General features: G+C 39.8%; 1 protein-coding gene across 3 annotated transcripts in view; it reads right to left on the bottom strand.

Annotated features, from left to right (window-relative positions):
* Positions 1-20,211, bottom strand: part of KLHL13 (kelch like family member 13) — a 203,452-nt gene that overhangs the window by 107,640 nt on the left and 75,601 nt on the right. For 2 of the 3 annotated variants that reach the window (XM_045068271.1, XM_004762110.2), the window contains exon 2: positions 12,170-12,243. The exons of the other annotated variant lie outside the window; for it this stretch is intronic. In XM_045068271.1, coding sequence (XP_044924206.1) covers positions 12,170-12,219 — 50 coding nt within the window. In that variant the 5' untranslated portion in view covers positions 12,220-12,243. The remainder of the gene's footprint in view (positions 1-12,169; positions 12,244-20,211) is intronic. 3 annotated transcript variants of the gene reach the window in all.

Genomic DNA, 20,211 nt, shown 5'->3' with positions numbered 1-20,211 from the left:
GCGATTCTATGGGTTTGGACCCACAGCGCTTACAATACTGGGGAATCTTCCCACGGAATAAACACTCATGCATTTCAAAATATTAACGGTGCTTCAGAAAAGTGGGATCATACTTTTCCAAATACTTCACAGTGAGCATAAATTATACAATAGGGTGAGGAAAACTTTAAGACAGATATATGAATGGGCTGCCTTCTCCAACTTCCCACTAAATGTCAAACAGACAAAAGAGTGAGGAAAACCAGCACCTGCATGGCAACTGAGAGTTGGCGAAGGTGCTGTTCCTTTCTATTGGGGGTCCCTTCTGAACCGTGCCAACCCCAGCACCTCTTCTGAGTTCATACCAAGTCAGAAATGACAATGCCCAGAATATCCTAGAAAGCCTACATGCCACGCTCAGCCAACACGGTACACTCCATCCTTCTTGCTGCTGTGACATTCCTACAAACTCAGTGGCTTTAAACAACACAAACTGACTGCCTTACAGTCCTAGGGGTCAGAGATCTAAAATCAAGGTGTTGGCAGGGCTTCAGGGGAGAATTTGTTTCCTTGCCTTTCCCAGCTTCTAGAAGCCACCTGCACTTTGTCGCTTGTGGAACCTTCCTCCATCATCAAAGAGTATAGCTCTAACTTCTGTTTCCATCATCCTATCTCCTTCTTCTGACTCCGACTCCTCTCGCATCCCTCTTAGAAACTGTCCCTTGTGATAACACTGGGCCCCTTCGAGATAATTCAGGATAACCTTCTCATCTAAACTCGATCATGTCTGTAAAGTCCTTTTTGCTATGTAGAGTATCAGTCACAGGTGCTGGGCATTAGGATGTGGGCCTTTTGAGGGGCCATTATTCTGACAACTACAGGTAGTATTTGCAGATTTCTTCACTGTAAAGGTATTTTTTCTTTTCCACATTCATTTCTTTGGAAGTGGATCAGGAAGTCCACTCAAGTGGACTCAAGGGAGGAGGGAGATGAAGTTCTGCTTCATAGAACACATACATACATATAAAACTTGGAATTCCTCTGTAAGGAAGATTTGGGTCTTCTCCCTCATTAATTTTTTTCTTAAAAAAAAAAGATTTTATTGATTTATTTATTTGAGAGAAAGAAGAGTATGTGTGTGCAAGTAGTGGAGAGGGGCAGAGTGGGAGGGAGAAAGAGAGAAGCAGACTCTGGGAGGAGTGTGGACCCCAACACAAGGCTCGATCCCAGGACCCTGAGATCAAGACCTGAGCCAAAACCAAGAGTCGGATGCTCAACTGACTGAGCCACCCAGGTGTCCCTCATTTACTTGTTTCGATCATTTATTTCTCTCAGTATTGACTTGTAGGTAAAAGTCTGAGAAAGGGGCTGGATTAGTACCCAGGAGCACATGGAGAGGGACAACAGTTAATTCATTCACTCAGCAAATATTCGTTGAGCAACTAATATGTCCCAGACTTGGCTGGCTGTGAGTAGTTATATTAAAGCAATCAGTAAGACAGACAAATGACTGTCCTCCTACAGCTTCCATTCTAGTGAATGGTGGTAAATAATAAAGAAAGGAAGAAGCAAAGATTGAAACTAGAGAAAGACAACTATCATATGATCTCCCTGATATGAAGAAGATGTGATGCAACATGGGGGCTTAAGTGGGTAGGAGAAGAATAAATGAAACAAGATGGGATTGGGAGGGAGACAAACCATAAGTGACTCTTAATCTCACAAAACAAACTGAGGGTTGCTGGGGGGAGGGGGTTTGGGAGAAGGGGGTGGGATTATGGACATTGGGGAGGGTATGTGCTTTGGTGAGTGTTGTGAAGTGTGTAAACCTGGTGATTCACAGACCTGTACCCCTGGGGATAAAAATATATGTTTATAAAAAATAAAAAATTAATTAAAAAAAAAAGATTGAAACTAAGGGGATGTGTCACTACACAGGTAGCCATTTCAGACTGGGTAGTCAATGAAAACTTCTCAAAGGAGAGGCCTTTTAAGTGGGGATCTGAAAAGAAGAGCTAGCTACACAAAGACCACAGGGAAGGATGTTTCAAAGGAACAGCCAGTACAAAGCCCTTCTGGGAATCTTTCTTCCTTTGAGAATAAATAAACAGAAAAACAGCAAGCATGGGGCCAATGAAAATGTATTGAGAAACAAGGAAGAGATTTGTCATCATAAACACTCAGGGAAAGAGCAAAACTCTGCAAATGCTTTCATATAGTAGCCAGAGAACAATGTTGAAAGCCTCTGGCACATTCAAGGAGAATAAGAAAACATGGCCTCAATCAAGCAGGAAGAGGAAGTCAAATGTAACAAGATCGGATGAGGAAAGTTATACATTTTATCGGTCAGCTGCAAGGAAACTCAAGGAGAGTCACAACCAAAATGTGCATCAGTGGGAGGAAAGAGATTTGATACAGTAGAAATCAAATTCATGAAATGGAAGGAAAAAAGATAAAAATTAAAGCGAGGAGAGAGAGGCCCCTGGGTGGCTCAGTCTACTTAAGGGTCTGCCTTTGGCTCAGGTCATGGTCCCAGGGTCCTGGGGTCAAGCCCACATCAGGCTCCGTGCTCGGCGGGAAGCCTGCTCCTTCCTCTCCCGCTCCCCCTGCTTGTGTCTCCTCTCTCGCTGTGTCTCTCTCTGTCAAATAAATAAATAAAATCTTAAAAAGAGAGCAAGAGAAGAGAAAAGATATCATATATGGAAGACACTACAACTAACCACACCCCAAAGTGGATTCAACCTAAATACAAAATATTTTGTCCCACGGAAGAGTTTCTACTTTGTAGCTACTATGTCTCTAACAAGTTTGTACTGACCTGTGAAAACGCTAACAGTACAACTAAGAAAGCTAGCAGGATATAGACCTGATCTACAGTATATAAAACAGTGAATGTTTCCATTTACTGAACATTTACCATGTGCTAAGGACCTGACTCTCTTGAAAACATTTTACTTTATCCTCAGAGCAATCCCACAGAGTGATACTATTTTATTTGATAGATGAGGAAACAGACTAAAAGAGGTTAAGAAACTTCCCCAAGTTCACCCAGTTACTGAAAGTGGCAGAGCTTGATTTGAACCTGTATTTGGCAGACTTCAAATCCTCTGCTCTTAACCATGACACTGAAACCAGATCATGTTCTGTAATTACAAACGCAATTCCATTTAGAGAAGCACCAGAAGACTAGAGCGGAAATGCCCCAAGGGGTTAATAGAGATTACTTGAGGTGATTATTTCCACTGTGTATGTATAATTTTCTCTTCCGTACTGTTCTATAATAAATACTTGTAGAGTCAAAAAACAAAATGGTGGAGAAGGGGAATAAAGAACTTTTTAGTCTGGGACTTATGAAAAAAATATGTAGACTTGAGATACAAATGCTAAGGTCTTCAGCCTATCATCTGAGATTGAGGAAACAGTTGTAGAGGAGCTTGTCTAGAAAGATGTGTGTAGAATATGTACAGAATTATGGACAGCAACATTCAAGATGTAGGTAAAGAGGACTAAGGGTAGTTATTCCTCTTCCCAGGAACAGAGATACTATCCATGGCCTGGAAATTCCTCTACATGGATCAAACACGCAACATTACTAATAAGTCCATGTCCTTTGTAGAAGAGTACATGAGTCTTCAGTGACAGGAACAAGCATGCTGACAAATTGCACAGGCATCTATGGCGATATGTTACAATAATAATAATGCGTAACCCAAAGCTACAAAATACCTGGGCCGAAAGAGAAGTCCATTACATAGAATGTGACCGGCCTCAGACATTCAGGCATTACGCTCTTCTATTATAACCCTTAATGGCATCTTCTAGCCTAAGGTTTGAGTTTATGATCATCATTGCCTCACTTACTTTAGCAAAGGAAAAGCTAGATCCTCGTGAGTTTTCAAGCCTTAAAAAGCACAGAAAAACATATCTGTGTGGAAGTTCACAAAATGATGAAAATAGTAACAAAAGGGCTTATCTTCAATGACTGATCATCTTTGAATTTAACCAAAGATGTGTTTACTGGGGCACGGGGGTGGCACAGGCGCTTAAGCATCTGACTCTTGGTTTCAGCTCAGGTCAAGATCTCAGGGTCTTGAGACTGAGCCTCAGCATGGAGTCTGCTCGAGACTCTTTCTCCCTCTCCCTCTGGTCCTTCTCCCTGCGTGAGCGTGTGTATGCTCCCTCTCTAAAATAAATAAATTTGGGCACCTGGGTGGCTCAGTCAGTTAAGTGTCTGCCTTTGGCTCAGATCATGACCTTGGGACCCTGAGATCAAGCCCCAAGTCAGGCTCCCTGCTCAGCCTGCTTCTCTCTCTCCCCCTGCATCTCCCCTCTGCTCATTCTCTCTCTCAAATAAATAAATAAAATCAGAAATAATATAAAAATGGGGCACCTGGGTGGCTCAGTGGTTTGGGCTGCTGCCTTCGGCTCGGGTCATGATCTCAGGGTCCTGGGGTCGAGCCCCGCATCGGGCTCTCTGCTCCGCACGAAGCCTGCTTCCCTCTCTCTCTCTCTCTGCCTGCCTCTCTGCCTACTTGTGATCTCTGTCTGTCAAATAAATAAATAAAATCTTTAAAAAAAATAATATAAAATAAATCCTTTAAAAAAAAGATGTGTTTATTTATCACCTACTATGTGCTCAGGCTTAGTAATATAATTCCAGGCTTTTAAAACTAAAAGGAAGGAAAGGATCTTCCAATTCTTAAATTTTATGGATGAGGGCAGTGCTTGACAAAGAGTAAGGGCTCAACATTTTAAAATACCTAATGAACTGAATCAAAGCCCCGTGTTCCCCTTGAACATCACACACTATTAAGAAGTAATTATATGCAACATCGGTTTTAAAAAAAAAAGCCTAAACTTACTCCTAGAATCTGTACTGAATTTGATTAGCCTATTTTACAATTTTAATGACTGTAACTTAATATTCAATTACTTAACTATAAGTAAGACCTGACTGTAGGAAACAAAACTACCCAAACAATTTAACCAAGTAAAATCATCAGCAACAAATAATTTTTCGTGTTGTACATTCTCCAACATTTAAAGAATGCCTATTATGCACAAAATCCTGTAGTATACAGGATTTAAACAAATTAGATATACTCTCTTAAAGAGCCCTGTTAATGATGATGAAAGCACAGACATGCTGGAATTACTTTAGTGCCGAAGAGCGCATGATAAAATTCACTGCAGGGGTAAAATAGTCCAGAGGCAAAAGACATGTTATTGATCATCTACTTGCATCAATCAAGGAAGGCTTTCGGTGGGACATGGAATTTTTAAAAAAATTTTTTAAAAGATTTTATTTATTTATTTGACAGACAGAGATCACAAGCAGGCAGAGAGAGAGGAGGAAGCAGACTCCCTGCTGAGCAGAGAGCCCGGTGCGGGGCTCAATCCCAGGACCCTGGGACCATGACCTGAGCCGAAGGCAGAGGCTTTAACCCACTGAGCCACCTAGGCGCCCCAGGACTTGGAATTTGATCTGCGTCTTGAAGAACAGTTGGAATTTCAATAGTCAGAGATGGGAAAAGGCAATCTGGGTGGCACTATGAGCTTAGCAATTTTAATAGATCACTTTGACTAGAGTGGGAAAAATCTAGCTGAACACCAAATGTTGTCAAATTTACTCTGAAATATTTCACAACTCCATCCCCACCTGTCTCTTTTTCCATTGACCTCACCTTTGTTCAGACGCTCCTTTAAAAAAAAAAAAAAGATTTATTTATTTATTTATTTGACAGAGAGGGAACACAAGGAAGGGGAGTGGGAGAGAGAGAAGTAGACTTCCTGTCAAGCAGGCAGCCCCATGCAGGGCTCGATCCCAGGACCCTGGAATCATGACATGAGCCAGGCAGATGCTTAATGACTGAGCCACACAGGTGTCCCTGTTCAGACGCTCCTCGTTTCTTATTCTGACCACTATGATAGCCACCAGCCGGCAGGGTACCATGGATTATCATTCACAGCTATATCCCTAATACCTTTCTTGTAAGTGGTACGTGATATTTGTTAAAGGTATGGAAACCTTATTGCACAGTGTTTGGCACTCTTTTGCCTGTATTGCAAGTGCCAGATAATATTTTATACTGTGTTTTATTCAGCACAGTACTTCTAGAAAACTGGACCACTGTCAGAGCTTTACACCTCATTGCAGAATTCCTTATTAGAGCTAGGAATCTCCTAAAAACACATCGCCACCCCAGTAACAAATGGGTGACTCTTACCACCACATGCCTTCCCAGACTTGACTATAATGCGTGAGTGAGGATGGCACCCAGAGAGAGATCTTGCTCTGAGCAAAGGAAGCCACCTACCACTCACCTTTCTCAGAGCTTCCTGGAAAATTCTGGAATAAAACTCCAGATAGGGTAAAACATATGCTGAATGGCAGATGGCACGACTAAAAACATCTAAGGCAAGAAAGAGGTTAATGCTCTGTTGTGCTGTCGCCACAGCCCTTAATTATCTTTCTATATGCTTTATTAATTTTTCATAGCAATTTTCTCCAATATATATTTTTTCTCTGGCCCTACCCCTACAACCATCAAAATATAAGCTCAGTGAAAACAAAGTCATTTTTCATCATATTTTAGCACATGAAAGTGGTTAGCATTTAGCAACTGAAGAGTGGATGTTGAATTATAAATCGAAGAAACTTAGATTTTTTTTGATTAGCAATTACTACATGCCAGACATAGTGTTATGGAATGGGGATATACTGCTTTAATACACCCATTATCTTATTTGAATGATTACTTTTATTTTTTTTTTAATTTTTTTTTTAAAGATTTTATTTATTTATTTGACAGAGAGAGATCACAAGTAGGTAGAGAGGCAGGCAGAGAGAGAGAGAGAGGAGGAAACAGGCTCCCTGCCGAGCAGAGAGCCCGATGCGGGACTCGATCCCAGGACCCTGAGATCATGACCTGAGCCGAAGGCAGCGGCTTAACCCACTGAGCCACCCAGGCGCCCTTGAATGATTACTTTTAAAAAAGATTTTATTTATTTATTTGACAGACAGAGATCACAAGCAGACAGAGAGGCAGGCAGAGAGAGGGGGGAAGCAGGCTCCCTGCTGAGCAGAGACCCCCCCCGATGCGGGGCTCGATCCCAGGACCCCGGGACCATGACCTGAGGCAAAGGCAGAGGATTTAACCCACTGAGCCACCCAGGCGCCCTGAATGATCACTTTAAATTCATCTTAAATCTACATAATAATTTGGGAAAAGTTAATTTTTTAATACAGGATCATAGTATGCCTGCTTTCTTGAATTTTTCAATTTCTTTAGATAGGTTTGAGACATTTTCATTGGGATTATTACTACATATTTATGGTTTATGGTTTTTGTAAATGGATTTTTATATTTTGTCATTTTATCTTTTAAATGGCTACTTTTGGTATAAATAAAAGGTACTGGTTAATTTTTACCTTATATCCCACTACTTTTTTTTAAGATTTTATTTATTTATTTGACAGACAGAGATCACAAGTAGGCAGAGAGGCAGGCTGAGAGAGGAGGAAGCAGGCTCCCTGCTGAGCAGAGAGCCCGATGCGGGGCTCAATCCCAGGACCCTGAGACCATGACCTGAACCAAAGGCAGAGGCTTAACCCATTGAGCCACCCAGGTGCCCCCCCACTATTTTTTTTTAAGCACTCATTAGCATTCTATCAGCTAAGAAGTTGTTTTTAAGTCTTAGCTTTTGTAGGTACATAGCCTATGTTCTAAAACTTGATCATTTTTTTGGTCTCCTCCTTTCTGTTAGTTATGCTACTTTATTGATACTGGTCAGAATTTATAAATATGTGTTAAATAATGATGACTATAGGCATCTTTGTTTTGTTGTTGCTTATGGAACTATTCTTACATTAAGTATGACGCTGGACTATTGGTTTTAAGATTTTTTTTTTTATTTGACAGAGAGAGATCACAAGTAGGCAGAGAGGCAGGCAGAAAGAGAGAGAGGAGGAAGCAGGCTCCCTGCTGAGCAGAGAGCCCGATGTGGGACTCGATCCCAAGACCCTGAGATCATGACCTGAGCCGAAGGCAGTGGCTTTACCCACTGAGCCACCCAGGCGCCCCTGGACTATTGGTTTTAGAGAAGTAATTATTTTTCTTGTTAAGAGAGGAAGTTTCTATGACTTTTCTTTAAATTTATTTTTTAAGGTAATCTCTATACCCAACATGGGGTTTGAACCCACAACCCTGGGATCAAGAGTCATGTTCTATGGACTGAGCCAGCCAGGCACCCCTCCTATTTTTATTCTTAAAGTGGGCACTGAGTTTTTTTCAAACACCTTAAGCATTTATTTTCTTCAAGATTTTAATTTTAAAGTAATCTCTACACCCAACATGGGACTCAAACTCAAAACCCAGAGATCAAGGGTCCCATGTTCTACGGACTGAGCTGGCCAGGTGCTCCCCTTCGGCATTTAATTTGTTGTTGTTGTTTTTTTAATGAGATCTATTGATAGAATGCCTCATATAACTCTCATAGTATTAAACAATTAACACTCTGGGATAAAACATTCTTAGTCACAAAGGGTCAATCTCTGCATATATTCCTAAATGTGTTTGGTTTATACTTTATTTACAACCCAAAACTGATCTATAATTTGTGTACACAAACAAGCAACATTATTCTCAGATTTTCATACCTCAATTATCCAGCATCATAAAATGAATGGGGTTGTTTTCCATCATTTTCTATGCCCTCAATCAGTTTCTTTAATATCAGAATTATCTGATTCTTTCAAGGGAGCTTTATTTATAATAAAGATTGTAACAGTAGGAAACCACAGGTCACTGGTTTATAAACTAGGAGTTATACAACTAGTTGCTTATGCCTTGTGAGGTATGGCTTAGGTTATAACTCAGTTCCCTTGTCATGTACAAAGATGTTAATTTAAAATTAAAACTACAAAGAGACTTTTCTTTTATAAAGTGTTCTTATTAATTATTCGGATTCTAAGTGAAACCTAGGACATAAGTTCATTTCTTTGGTTTCTGGTCAAGAAAGCACTTATAACATGAAGGCTAAAACTTTAAAACTTCAGGAAGAAAGCCTAAAATTTGAGAGAGCAAAGATTTCTTGGCTAAGATACAAAAAGCATGAGCATAAAAGAAAAAATAATAAATTGAACTTTGTAAAAATTTAAAAAATTCTGCTCATCAAAAGAAAATGGGATGGCAAGGCAAAGATTGGAAGAAAATATAATGCAATATATTAAAATATTCAGAATAAGCTTAACAACTCCTTAACTGCAAAAAAATAACCACCCAATTTTTTAAATGGGCAAAGTTCCTGAACAGATACTTCTAAAAGATAAATAACAAACATAGGAAAATATACTCAAAATTATTACACAAGAGGAGAATGCCAAGTGAAATCCATTATGAGAAACCACTACACACCCAACAGAATGGCTAAAATTAAAAAGGTTAATAACAAGGGGAGCCTGGTTGGCTCAGTCAGTAGAGCATGTGACCCTCGGTGTCAGGGTTGTGAGTTCAAGCCCCACCTTGGGTGTGGAGCCTACTTAAAAATAATTAAACAAATTAGATTTAAAATGCCAACAATACCAATAGCTAGTGAGGATTCTCACTTGTCACCAGTCAGAGGAGAAAATGATATGATCACTTTAGAAAAGGCTTTGGCAGCGGCACCTAGATGGCTCAGTCAGTTAAGCATCTGACTCTTGATTTCAGTGCAGATCATGATCTCAGGGGCCTGGGATTGAGCCCCACATCAGACTCCACATTCAGCACACAGTCTGCCTGTCCTCTCTCTGCTCCTCCCCTGGCTCACTCTCTCTCTTTCAAATAAATGAAATCTTAGGGAAAAAAGTCTTTGGCAGTCTACTAATGCTAAATAAATTATAAATGCTACATAAAATAGATTTAATAAATTCAAATAAAATTAATTTAATAAATAATTTATGTTCATATTTTAGATACATATCCAAAGGAAATTTTGTGGCTATATATAGCCACAGAAAGATCTGTACAAAAATGTCAAGAGCAGCTTCATTCATAATAGCCAAGAAATGGATGCAACTTAAGGAACTATGAACAAGAAAATGGATAACCAAATTGTGGTATAGTTTAAAAAAAAAAGGAATACTCCACAGCAATAAAATAGAAAGAATTCCTGATACCAGCAGAAATGATAAATTTCAAAATCATTACTTGGAACTAAAGAAGCCAGGCACAGTGTCTGACTCCATTTACATGAAGTTCAAGAAGATAGAGGATAGAGACTGGAAAGGGGAATGAGGTAACTCTCTGGAAGGATGGAACTGTTTTATATCTTGATCTGAGTCATGGCTACCTGGATGTATGCAAGTGTAAAAAACTACCATGATGACTATTTAAGTGTTTGTATATTTTACTGCACTTAATTATACCTCTAAAGAGAAATATGTATTTTTAAGTGTTTGTATGTTTTACTGCACTTAATTACAACTCTATAAAATAATGGAGGGGCACCTGGGTGGCTCAGTGGGTTAAAGCCTCTGCCTTCAGATCAGGTCATGATTCCAGGGTCCTGGGACTGAGCCCCGCATCGGGCTCTCTGCTCAGCGGGGAGCCTACTTCCCTTCTTCTCTCTCTGTCTGCCTCTCTGCCTGCTTGTGATTTCTGTCAAATAAATAAATAAAATCTTTAAAAAAATAATGGAAATAAATTCAAGTATACTATGACTCCCTCAGTAACTGACTTGACCTTTGGAAGTCCTGCCCTCCTACTCTTTCCTCTTCCAAATGCATGATAGAGACCCTCCTACTCAGTGGCACTTGGCCTTTGCAGACTCAACTCACCAATGTGAATTCAACCCCCAGTGTACACACCTTATTCTTTTCTTCTCTCTTTTCACCCAACATGCCCACACATTATTCCTGCTAGGATTTCCTTGCTTTCTGCGTCTCTGAGCAAGCTTACCTTACAGCCCCCTTGACCACAGGAGAGTACACATTCCTACCAACAGGCACCCGTCATATATTTCCGTAGTAGAATTACTATGTAAAATCCTGAGTATTACGATATCTGGCAAATAACAATGACTTTACATATGTCCCCTTCCTACTTCAAACTCTCCCCTCTTTGCATATTCTTTTAAGACACCTATTTTAAAACATCAGAATTCAGAAACACAATGCTGTATTTCAACATAGTTAAAAGCCTCACATTTATGTTTCAGGAAGAACACCAATATACCATGCATTGCTTGCCAAGCTCTCTCTCTCTCCACACCCCACAGACACAAGTCCCAAACAACCCTGATGTAGGTAATTTTATCCCCAATTCATAGATGAGGAAGTTAAGGCACTGAGCAATTAAGACATTTGGCCAAGTCTAGATGACTAGTAAGTGGCAGAGCAGTGATACAGACAACTCCTGCATATTATTTCAAAGGATTCACGCAAATCATGCAATTCAACTATTAGGACTAAGGGATACTCTTGCACACTTACAAAGCAAAGGCTACGTTTCTTTAAACCATGAATTTAAAACCATAAGTAGTCAGAGAAAGCTCGGAATTTCCCAAAACTCTCTGAAAAAGTTTTCACTGGATTTTTAAGTAACAGAAATGTACAACCACAGGGCAATACTATTAAAAAAAAAAAAAAAACTTGGAGGTGAACCATGAGAGACTATGGACTCTAAAAAACAATCTGAGGGGTCTGAATTGGCAGGGGGGGGTGGGAGGTCGGGGTACCAGGTGGTGGGTATTGGAGAGGGCACGGATTGCATGGAACACTGGCTGTGGTGAAAAAATAATGAACACTGTTATGCCGAAAATAAATAAAAAATAAATTAAAAAAAAAAAACTTGGTTGAGACATCTGTTCTTAAGCAATGGATACCTGTATTTCTTCACTAACATGCTTTAAGACTAAAAAATAAGTCAACAGATCTATTTATTGAATGTCACGTGGTCACAATTTACACCGAGCATGTTTTTTAATTATATTCTCTATTTCTTCATTAGCTCAGAACACACAGTCGCTATCACGCTCTTCATTCCATCTCTTTGTCACCCAGTCATTCTTTTACTCACTCACATAGCGAATATTTTATGTTAACCCAGGCATTCAACAAATATTCATTAAGCAGCAACGATGTTAGGCACATAAATAGGCAGGAGAGACATTATAGAAATTATAAGGTGAATTGCTTCCATAAATATACCGGTTACGGAGTATTGCAGCGACTGACTCCCCTCTATGAAGATGATCCATCACCTCTAACACTTGGATAATGACCTGTTCAGGAGGAAAAGAAGTCGATATTTACTATAAAAATCAATACTAGAACTTTCAGTTTTCAATTATGCTTTCAATTATGCTATCTATGTAATATTTTATATAATCTGTGACAGAAAGACAAAAACGTATGTCTGTGGTCCCCGTGTCCATATTCTAGCTTATGAAAATTTAAGAAAAGGGAGAACATTAAAGGGACTGAATCTGCAACAAATTAGCTACCAAATTCCACAGGGGCTCATTAAATAGCATTGACTGCGTTTTCCTTTCGTGTCAAATCATTAGAATAACAGCCCAGTACAGGGGAAGTTGGATGAACCCTGAGGAAACCTGAGGAGTCTGGGTGAAGTTGGGAGAGACAGGAGGAGAGAGGGGTGGAAACATTTGCCAGGTAGAGACACAGACGCACTGAATCCCGAGTTCCCAGGAGCACATGAGGCCTCAAAAGCCCATAAGCAGGGCCCAGAGTTTTAGAAGAAGTTGGTCACAACTAAGACTAGAAAGTCCATATAAAATTTTGAAATCTTAAAGACATAAAATAGGTAGTGGGGGTTGTTTTCTTGATCTGGACTGAAATTTTGTTGGGGGAGGTAGGTTTTTTGAATGGGAAAAGAGCTGGTGAGGTGGTAGCAAACGAAATCTAACATATTGCTTCTAGTCATGTGAATGCTTTGTATTGGAGATAGTATATGTTGAGGGTTCTATTAATTTCACATATATTGGGACGCAGAAAGGTATAGTTTACTTAAATGTTTCTGGTTAATAAAATCAACTGATTGCACTGGGGAGATAAAAATATAGAGTATGAATTTATTTTGTTCATATAATTATGTCTGTTATAAAGCTATGTGAAGATCTAAAATAAAAATAAAAATAAAATAAAAATAAAGGTTCTTTTCACTGTTCTCTACCCTCTTCCTGTCTCTTCATTTGGGGTCAGAGCAAAAGATGTAGAAGGGGGAAAAGTACTCTGTTTCTTGGGTCTTCATAATTCTAAAAAAGAAACAAATCAAATGACAATATAGGATTTTTATTTATGTATACAATCATATTTTCTGTTATTATAAGAAATTGAGTAGGCTAGATGAAAAAATAATTTTTTTAAGCATCTCAAAATCAACTGACCTTTGGACTTACCTTTTCTAAAAGTGCTCATGTGGTGAGAGAATTTTAAGGTGTTGAGAAATTATACTTTTTTAGAACATGTGCCAAGAGAAAAACATCTAGATTATTATTAGGAATTTGGGAATGTGAAAATAAATAACCCATGCCCCTTTTCATTAATTGCATCTAGAGGAGAACATATAAGTCCCCAAAGTAGGTATTCAAACTCTCACCCAACCCCATTGTTTTAACCAATCTGTCTATTGCCTCTCAGAGTCTGTGGCTCTCCCATTCAAATTACCCAGATAATAAACCTCTGGTCTCCTGAGGGGACGGAGTGGATGAGAGGACATGGGACCCCAGCCACTTACTATAAAGACTTTCAAAGAACAGCCTACATTTTCGATATCAAGACTTATTCCTGCCTTCCACAGACCAGCTATCCCCAAGTCTTGAATTATTAAGAACTGTATGGGAAGAGTCAGTTGGTTTTTATCAAAAGTTCGTGTAGGGGGAGATTCTCAAGTTGTTAACTGCCTTTGACTAAATAAGAAATTAGTTTAAACCTTAAAATTGTCAATGTTGCCCCTCCCGTTCTCTTTTGGCCTTTGGAATTTTTCCATTTCTTTCATTTCATTTTAATGAAGTTAGGAAGGGAGAGGAAGTAAATGATGGAAACAATGATCAATTTACACAAGATTTAACTGAAAGCTAAAAAAAAAAATAGCTAAAAGATAAACTAAAAGTTGCTGTTTTTCAACCAGGGAATCTGTATGATCAAATCTGTGCATTAGAAAATTAACACAGCTTGCAACGTGGGGGCAGATCAGAGAGAGAGAAACTAGAAGTATGAGACCAGTTAAGAAACAACTTTCAGGGGCACCTGGGTGGCTCAGTGGGTTAAGCCTCTGCCTTCGGCTCAGGTCATGATCCCAGGGTCCTGGGATCGAGTCCCACATCGGGCTCTCTGCTCAGTGGGGAGCCTGCGTCCTCCTCTCTCTCTCTGCCTGCCTCTCTGCCTCCTTGCGATCTCTGTCTGTCAAATAAATAAATAAATCTTAAAAAAAAAAAGAAGAAGAAACAACTTCCATAGTCAAGGCATGAAATAAGAGCACAGACCAGAGCTGTGGGAATAGCCAGGGAACATTAGGACCTCCGACTGACAGATCACTGGGAGATATTAAAGGGATAAAGTGACATCAAAGACAAAATCTATGTATGTGCCTGGGGGAAATGGTGATGATAGCAGGTAAGGCAGGGTAGAGGGAAGACGGAAAAATACCAGAAGGAAGCAGAACAAAGGTTTGGTGCAGACACACTGAAGTCCTCTAGGACACACCGTACAGCATCTAGCAAAAAACTGGATCTATACACCTAGATTGAGACTGGCACTAGAAATAAAAATATGAGGATATTTGGCCAGATAAGTAAGTGCTGAAGTAAAGAGACTGGGAAATATTCCCCCAGAAGTGTATTTGCCACGAGACGGTGGAATCCCAAAAACACTGTTGTGCAAGAAACCACAAAAGCTAAGCTAGCGAAGACAGAGCTAATAGGCAGGAGGGCGACTAAGAGAGATGTGAGCTGAAAGCTAAGGAAGGAGGGGTTGATAGGTATTCAGCTGTTGCAAGTTCTGCCCAGTCCAAGGAAGATACCGGCTAACTGTTGTGACAGCTATAAAGTCAGTGGGTGCGGACAACCCCACTGCTGTGGTTTGAAAACTAAAACTAACATAAATAGGGTCACCTGGCTGGCTCAGTGGGAAGACCATGAGACCCTTGATCTCAGGGTCAGGAGTTCGAGCCCCATGTTGGTGTAGAGATTACTAAAAAAACAAAACAAAACAAACCAAAAACACAAGTTCTTTCAAGAAGTTGAAAGGAACTCAAATTCATCAGGGAATTACTCTGTGGTAATGGTGGCCTCCGAACGAGTAGGGGAAAAGAGATGATTAAGTCAGTGACTGGGGAAGAATCAGGTAGCCAACTAGAAAAATAAATAAGTTTATACTACTTCGCTTCACATTAGGGGATCCTAAATAAATCCCAGATGGATCAAAGATTTAAAGGGAAAAAATGAAACTCTGAAACAGTATGAAAGAAAACCCAAGCGAAATCATTTATAATCATACAGTACAGAAGACAAGCAGGACTCCAAACTGAGGAGCTGTAAAAGAAAAAGATTGTTAAATCTGGGGCACCTGGGTGGCTCAGTGAGTTAAGCCTCCACCTTCGGCTCAGGTCATGATCCCAGTGTCCTAGGATCAAGGCCTGCATCCCGCTCCCTGCTCAGCAAAGAGCCTGCTCCCTCCCCCGCCGCCTGCCTCTCTGCCTACTTGTGATCTTTCTCTCAAATAAATAAATAAAATCTTTAAAAAAAAAAAAAAGACTGTTAAATCTGATTGTACACAACAAACGACAACTCCATACTTCAAAAATATCACAAAGTCAAATGGCATTTGATGAGCTGGAAAAAAAATAGTCCCCCCACACATGACAGACAATAAAGGGCTAATGATTTTAACTTACACACATACAAATTGTAAAGAAAAAAAAACAATAAAATATAAAAGTGAACAAATAAGAGAAATAGGATGTGCACATAAAAAGATACACATTGGGGCACCTGGGTGGCTCAGTGGGTTAAAGCCTCTGCCTTCGGCTCAGGTCATGATCCCAGGGTCCTGGGATCGAGCCCTGCATCAGGCTCTCTGCTTAGCAGGGAGCCTGCTTCCTCCTCTCTCTCTCTCTGCCTGCCTCTCTGCCTACTTGTGACCTCTGTCTGTCAAATAAATAAAATCTTAAAAAAAAAAGATACACATTGTTTAAAAAAAAAAAGAATAAATACAATTTAAAATGAGGCATTGGTTCACCCATAAGATTCACACACACATGCCCAAAGTCTATATATCCATTTTTAGTGAGAGGGAATGTAGGTTTGGGAGGAATGTTTACTTTTCATTCTAGGCTCTTCTGTCCAACTTATTTCAAAGCAAAAAATAAATAAAGAGGATCCGGCAAAAGGAATAAGAAGGAGTGGTGACGTGGTAGGAGAACACCAGGAAGCAGTGGTAACTGACAAGGCTGAATGAAGTGTTATATAAAGACGTACTCAAGTGTGTCACCTAGTGCTGAGAGGTGAAGTGAAGACTTGAGAATTGACAGCTGGTTGTGCTAACAAGGAGGTCACTGGACACCTTGAGGAGAACGGTTTACATGGCATGGTGGAGAAAGTGGCTGATAAGCATGGGTTCCAGGGAGCATGAAAGGAAAGAAGAAAAAAAAATAGGTGGTAGTTGGAGGGGACAGGATATAGAGTGGAAGGAGATGGTTTTTTTTTTTTTAAGGTTTTATTTATTTATTTGACAGACAGAGATCACAAGTAGGCAGAGAGGCAGGCAGAGAGAGAGGAAGGGAAGCAGGCTCCCTGCTGAACAGAGAGTCCAACGCGGGGCTCGATCCCAGGACCCTGGGATCATGACCTGGGCTGAAGGCAGAGGCTTTAACCCACTGAGGCACCCAGGTGCCCCAGGAGATGTTTTTTTTGTTTTGATAACAGGGGATACAATGGCAGGTGAATTTGAAGAGTGTGATATTACACAGAAATGGAAACTGAAGAAGTACGATAATATGTCAAAACTTCAAGAGCACAATGAGACCATAGGTGTGTGTATACGTATATACGTACACACATACCCACTCTATACACATATATGCATACAGAAAAAGCTTTAAAATATTCATGGGAATGATAAAGTCCCAGTTTGGGACAGTGTTAGCTCAGGAGAGAAAGGGAGAGATGCAACTGAGGAGGGCCAGACAAGGAGCTTCCCCTGTATTTAACATTTTGACAGGTGTTGGGGGATAAAAAGGCAAATGTTAAGATATCCCATAGTTAAGGGGTAGTTATAGGAGGGGTTGTGATACTGATCTCTGTACTTTTCCATATGTTTGAAATATTTTATTTTATTTTTTAAAAAGATTTTATTTATTTATTTATTTATTTGAGAGAGAGAGATCACAAGTAGGCAGAGAAGCAGGCAGCGGTGGGGGGAAGAAGGCTCCTCACTGAGCAGAGAGCCCGATGTGGGGCTCGATCCCAGAACCCCAGGATCATGACCTGAGCCGAAGGCAGAGGCTTTAACCCACTGAGCCACCCAGGCGCCCCTGTTTGAAATATTTTAATCAAATGAAATAAAATTATAATATATCTCTCCCCTAAAGTAAGGACTGTGTAGATGAACAGATAATACATGGACATACAAAGGCCAGCAGACACAGAGAGGTGGATAGAACATTTCCAGAGATGAAGGAAAAGGGCAGGACAAAAACATAAGCAGACACGCAGTATAATTAAAAGACACACTCCTCTGCAGCCATGCTACTCTCATGAATAAAAGGGAAACTAATCATTACTTAGAGCTCACACCTGACAAACATGTAATTGTGGTTTTGCCCTTAAAATATTCTACCTCGGTCACCAGAAATAAAACTGACAAGACAGTTTTGGCTCGCTGAGATAACTTGCTAAGTTCAACCAATTTTACCCTTAAGCCTTTATTTTAGGTAATTCACAAATCTAATATTTCATAAGCACCTATCCTACAGTTAGATAATATTTCAATTAGAGATGCCAGTTTATGACTAAGCATTTAATTAAATCCACTGTCCCACTCTTTCCTGCTCTGCCCAAGAGCTGACAGCTTTAAAAATAATGAGATTTGAGAGATGCCTAGCCAATTTTACACCACGTTAGAGTAAACCCTGTTGAGGAACTAACCTTATGTTATATAAAAGAAATTCAGAGTGGCTATGATGTGATGATCTGCCTTCACATAAAATCGTGTTAAGCACTCTGATAAGAAAAGCTGACAAAAAAGATTGGTGAAAAGTGCTCAACACTACAAAATTGAAAAACTGCACAATGTAGAAAATTGTACATAATTGCACTTCTCCCAATCAAGTAAGATAGAGCAGCAGCACCAAAAATTCAAAATCATCTTGACACGGCAAAAAGTGATGTGTAAGAAACAGAATTGTATTCTTTGGGAAAAGTGTTTGTTCTACAAAAGTGAATTTTTAAAAATGTCACAGAAGGTTAGATTATCAGATCTTTCAGCTTTCACCCAGGCAAGAATGCCACACTCACCTCTCACCTAGGGCACTGAATAGGGCTTAACCTAAGACACTCGAGTACTAGATGTTGAGCCAGTTGGTGATTTTTTTTTCCCCCTAGAGTAAATCTAAAACCGGCTGGGACTATGTAGTGTGCTCCCACATATGTATATCCACCAGAAAATTGGCAACACTAAAAATGATAAAGGTTGTGCTACTCTAAGCATTGCAACTGTACCTGATTTTAGAACATTTATGCAAGTGATCGATTTGCCTGTTTTCCTCTTTATCAGCATTTTATGCTTTAAAAGGAGTGTCCAGAGAGGTCTAAGAGACACTTCGTGGTCTAAACTTCTACCAAAAAGACTAGATTCCCCATGTTCTAGAAGGTTCTCCATTTCCCCTGGCCGCATGCCAGAATGGCTGCTACACTGTCCTCAACAATTACGGTTTCCTTTCCATAGTCACTGAAGCGATCTGCCCCCAGACCACCATGTGGTTACTACCATCTTGCTCTGGATTCTTACAGCATGTACCCCACACCATGGAGTTCCGCTGCTTCTTGCAATCATAGTACTCTTTCTTTCTCAATATGATCCCTGGGTTGTCCCTTTTCACTTTGTCACTCAGGCTTCAGAAATTCCTTTGGGACATGTCATTGGCTAACGGCCTCATTCGTCTTCTCACTGCAACTGGCCTTTTTACCAATGTTCAAGCTGTTACCCTTGTATTAATACAATTCTATCTGACTTTTCTAATAGTGGCTGTCCTCTTGTAACAAGGTCCAAACTTGGTCTAACAAATGTTTAAGTCAACTGCCACACTTAGCTGTCTCCATTTCTTTCAGTTTCATGTTATCACTTTTTTTTCAAGATTTTTTATTTATTTATAAGTAAATATAAATTCACTATAAAGTCGCAGTAATTAAAACAGGGTGGTACCAGTATGGGGACAGACAGATCAACAAAATCAAGTCCCAAAACAGATCCAATTGCATATGTTATTAACTACATGGTACATATGGTACTTAGAATCAGTAACTAAAAGATAATTTCTCAATAAAGAGGTTTAGGGAAACTGGCTATGTTAGGAGAAAAACTGAAACTCTATAACACATATGTGTGTGTGTGTGTGTGTGTGTGTGTGTATACATCCCACAGATGGAATAAATAACTAAACATGAAAAAATAAAGTTGTAACAGTAAAAGATAAAACGAATATACATTTTTAATGAGGCAAAGATAAAATTTTTCTTTTCTTTTTTTTTTAAAAGATTTTATTTATTTATTTGACAGAGAGAGAGAGAGAGCACAAGGAGGAGGAAAGGTTGAGGGAGAAGGAGAAGCAGGCTCCCCACAGAGCAGAGGAAGCCCCATGTGGGACTCGATCCCAGGACTCTGAGACTATTACCCGAGCCAAAGGCAGTGGCTTAACCAGCTGAGCCACCCAGGTGCCCCAAAGATAAAATTTTTCTAAGGGCCAACACAAAACTCAGAAGCCACAAAGAATAGGAAAATGGTTTCCGAGTTTATTAGTGAAAATCAGGGTTACAATTCTATAGGGTACAGCCCACCATAAATATACTGAAAAGATACAACAGCCAGTGGGGAGATGAGGAGGAAGCCTGAGACACGGAACAGGTGAAGGTTTAATGTTCACAATACATAAAGTATTCCCCCCCAAAAATCAGCAACAAAGGTGTACAATCCAGTAGGCAAGTATCTGAAGAGGCCTGGCAGAGACCAAGAAT

The sequence above is a fragment of the Mustela putorius genome, unplaced genomic scaffold (assembly GCF_011764305.1).
Source record: "Mustela putorius furo isolate JIRA1106 unplaced genomic scaffold, ASM1176430v1.1 tig00003901_pilon_pilon_pilon, whole genome shotgun sequence".
Taxonomy (NCBI): Eukaryota; Metazoa; Chordata; class Mammalia; order Carnivora; family Mustelidae; genus Mustela; species Mustela putorius.
Note: the sequence above shows the minus strand (reverse complement) of the source record. Positions and strands in the feature narration are given on the sequence as shown.